This window comes from Halyomorpha halys, unplaced genomic scaffold, assembly GCF_000696795.3.
Source record: "Halyomorpha halys isolate HHAL.00 unplaced genomic scaffold, Hhal_1.1 Scaffold1526.1, whole genome shotgun sequence".
In the NCBI taxonomy this organism is placed as follows: Eukaryota; Metazoa; Arthropoda; class Insecta; order Hemiptera; family Pentatomidae; genus Halyomorpha; species Halyomorpha halys.
The window spans coordinates 14,477-17,591 of record NW_027106725.1 but is presented as its reverse complement, the minus strand read 5'-3'; the positions used below and the strand labels follow the sequence as shown (position 1 = coordinate 17,591).

Below are 3,115 nucleotides of genomic sequence, written 5' to 3'. Positions count from 1 at the left end.
TCTACTTCAATTGCAGTGGTAAATACTGTTGCTTATGACCTTCAAGTTTACATGGAACAGAAGTTGACTTCTTAACTAAAATACAAAAAAAAAACAAGGGTTACTATTATTAGAGGCCACATTTATGTCGAGTAAAAAACCAAAAATGTGCAGTAAAAAAGCTAAAATATGCAACATTGCGCAGTTAAAAACCAGAGTTGGGCAAATATTATTCCAATGACGAGAGACGAATACTTTTTTATTTCTGAATTTTCTACTCAAATAATCAATTATTCGTACAAAAACATATGATTAACCATTGGAATACTTTTTCATTCGTCATTATTTTACAGGAATAATCAATTATTCGTACAAAACATATGATTAACCATCCGATTACTTATAACCATTTGAATACTTTTATATTCGTCCATTTTATAGAAAAATAATCTCTTATTCGAAAAAATTAAATGATTAACTATCAGAATACATTTGTATTTGTATAAAGATGACATTTTTTCTCTTACAGCTAGACATAGATATATTTTATGGTTGCGAATAGATTAATTTTAACTTTTCTGATTTCTAACATATAAGGGTCCCTTTTTATGTTTTGGGATTGTAGAATATGAAAATACTATCAATTTATTTTAACTTTTCTGATTTTTAACATGTTAAGGTACCTCTATATGTTTCCGGATATGTATAATATGAAAATGCTATCACTTTAATTATCACGTATTGATTTATTTTAACTTTCCTGATTTCCAACATGTTAGGGTCCGTTTATGTTTTGAGATATGTAGAATATGAAAATATTATTGATTTATTTTAACTTTTCTGATTTCTAACATGTCAGGGCCTCTTTATGTTTTGAGATATGCAGATTTCTTATCTTAGTTAAAATTAATCGATATGGGATCTTAAAATCGATAGTATTTTCATATTCTACATATCTCAAAACATATAAAGTGACCCTAACATGTTCGGAACCAAGGATGTTAATATAAATCAAAACGCGACAATGAAATCGATACGCAATCATAAAATCAATAGCATTTTCATTTATTAGTTCCCTACATTACAGGATAAGTCATTATCAGTGTGAAATTACTAAACCCCAAATTGTAGAAAAAAACTCTCACCTCTAAAAATTACTGATCATTTCCGTTTTCAAATCAAAATTTATTAAACCAATAGTCATTTACAAACCAAGATGGTAGGTAACTCAGCCTGCTGATTTAATCAAGGATAGGTTAACCTAAGGATATAAGTGTGGGACTAATTGGATTTTTAATCTTAAAATAAAAAATAAATCCAAAAATAAAAAAAGGATATTATAATGATTAAATTAATATACACCAATAATTACTCAGTTTGTGAACTAAATATATTGATAGCTATTGAAAAGCATCTGTTAATCGGCCATTCTTAGGCTAATTTCTCGGAATTTTTTAAAGCCTCCACTCTTGTGACACAGTCTCAAGGTACTAGAGGGCTGTTGGACCTTTATCCAGGGCTGACAGGAACCGGAGTACTATTATATCTTATTTTGTTATATATATATAAGTTACGGCCTGAGTGAGATGTCAGCTGACAAAGGCCGTCAGGTAATTGAATTGATCAGCTGATCACACTTATACATAGAGGTGCTGAATGCAATAAAAGTCAGTCTTATTTACCCATTGAGATAGCATTCTTCCAACATCCTTTTCCTTTTTCATTAGTTTTTCTTCACCAACACATAACTTATATATATACATTTTATCTTATTTGAATGTATAAGGGTTTCACAATAAATCCATTAAAATCTACAGTTCATTCAGGGCATGCATTACCAGAGCTGTTGAAATTCCCAAACACAATTTAATAAACTACTAGCAGTATTAATAAATAGAAACTGTCAGCAATAAATTCTAATATAAAAATGTGATTTTCTACTCACAGCTTGCTTAAAGGTGCATGAGTAGTGATCTTCCTCTTCTGAGATATTTTATTGAACATATTTGAAACTTTAAGTAGTTTACCTTCAGAGTCGAAATCAATAAAGAAATCTGGAGCTAATTCTTTATTACCTACAAATTACAAGACAAAGAATTCAAGTATAAAAACTTCAATTTAAAACTACTTAATTTTTTTTTTCTTTGATTACTATAATCTGGTACTTAACTTAACAATTTGTATATGTTTGTTTTATATTTTGAACTTTCATTGTTATATATGCATTTTTTTTTCTTTGAATGTTTTGGAGATAATATGCCCCCTCCTCAGCAACTTACTTGTCCCAGTACAATCAGGTGACTCAAAAAATAATCCTGGGAAAAATTAAAAGCTCAGGAGGAGAACATAGCATCCACAGAAATGTTCAATATATAAATCAAACCCTATTTAGTTTTAATTGTAACCTAGAGGCAGCAAAAAAAAAAAAAAATATTTTAAAAATTATTTTAACTTCTCACAGTTCTCTATAATAAACATTGATTGTATTTCAACAAGAATATCAAAATTAGTAACCTGGAATGGTTGCATATTCATCAATCTGTTTATTGGTCAGCCCTTCCTCTAAGAGTACTTCTTCATCAATTACAAACTGTCCTGTCATACTTCGTGAGTCTCGACAAAGGATGGAATAAGCAGCATCAGCCATAATTTCTGGTTTGCGGGAACCTTCTTGAGCTGCATCTCCCATCAGCATTTCAATAGCAGCAGTCTGAATTGCTAAGAAATACAATCAAAAAAAATATTTAAATATAGTTTCTTTTGTTTACACACCTCACAAACTAATTTCAGTTCAGTCATAAATATTTAGACAGTTATTCAAAATAACAAAATACTTGTTTTGGGCCAAAGAGCATTGACGGCAATCCCTTCACTTTTGAACTCTTCTGCCATTCCAAGAACACACATAGACATTCCATACTTGGCCATGGTATAAGCAACATGCCCACTAAACCACATTGGATTCATGTTCAGAGGCGGACTGAGGTTTAGGATATGTGGATTTTTGCTTTTCAGAAGGTGAGGTATACATATTTTTGAACTAAAAAAAATAAAATAAAAAATTAATAAATAAGTCAAAAACACCATCCAAATTATAGTCACAAAACATTTATTTCATTTACACGTCCAACGCTTC

General features: G+C 29.9%; 1 protein-coding gene across 2 annotated transcripts in view; it reads right to left on the bottom strand.

Annotated features, from left to right (window-relative positions):
* LOC106689929 (hydroxysteroid dehydrogenase-like protein 2) overlaps positions 1 to 3,115 on the bottom strand; it is an 11,178-nt gene continuing 8,063 nt past the window's right edge. The window contains exons 4-8 of one of the 2 annotated variants that reach the window (XM_014435154.3): positions 2,814 to 3,019; positions 2,494 to 2,697; positions 1,925 to 2,054; positions 1,662 to 1,822; positions 1 to 75 (exon numbers count right to left, since the gene is read on the bottom strand). In XM_014435154.3, the coding sequence (XP_014290640.1) occupies positions 1,798 to 1,822; positions 1,925 to 2,054; positions 2,494 to 2,697; positions 2,814 to 3,019 (565 nt within the window). In that variant the 3' untranslated portion in view covers positions 1 to 75; positions 1,662 to 1,797. The remainder of the gene's footprint in view (positions 76 to 1,661; positions 1,823 to 1,924; positions 2,055 to 2,493; positions 2,698 to 2,813; positions 3,020 to 3,115) is intronic. The other variant, XM_014435155.3, reaches the window with a different exon arrangement.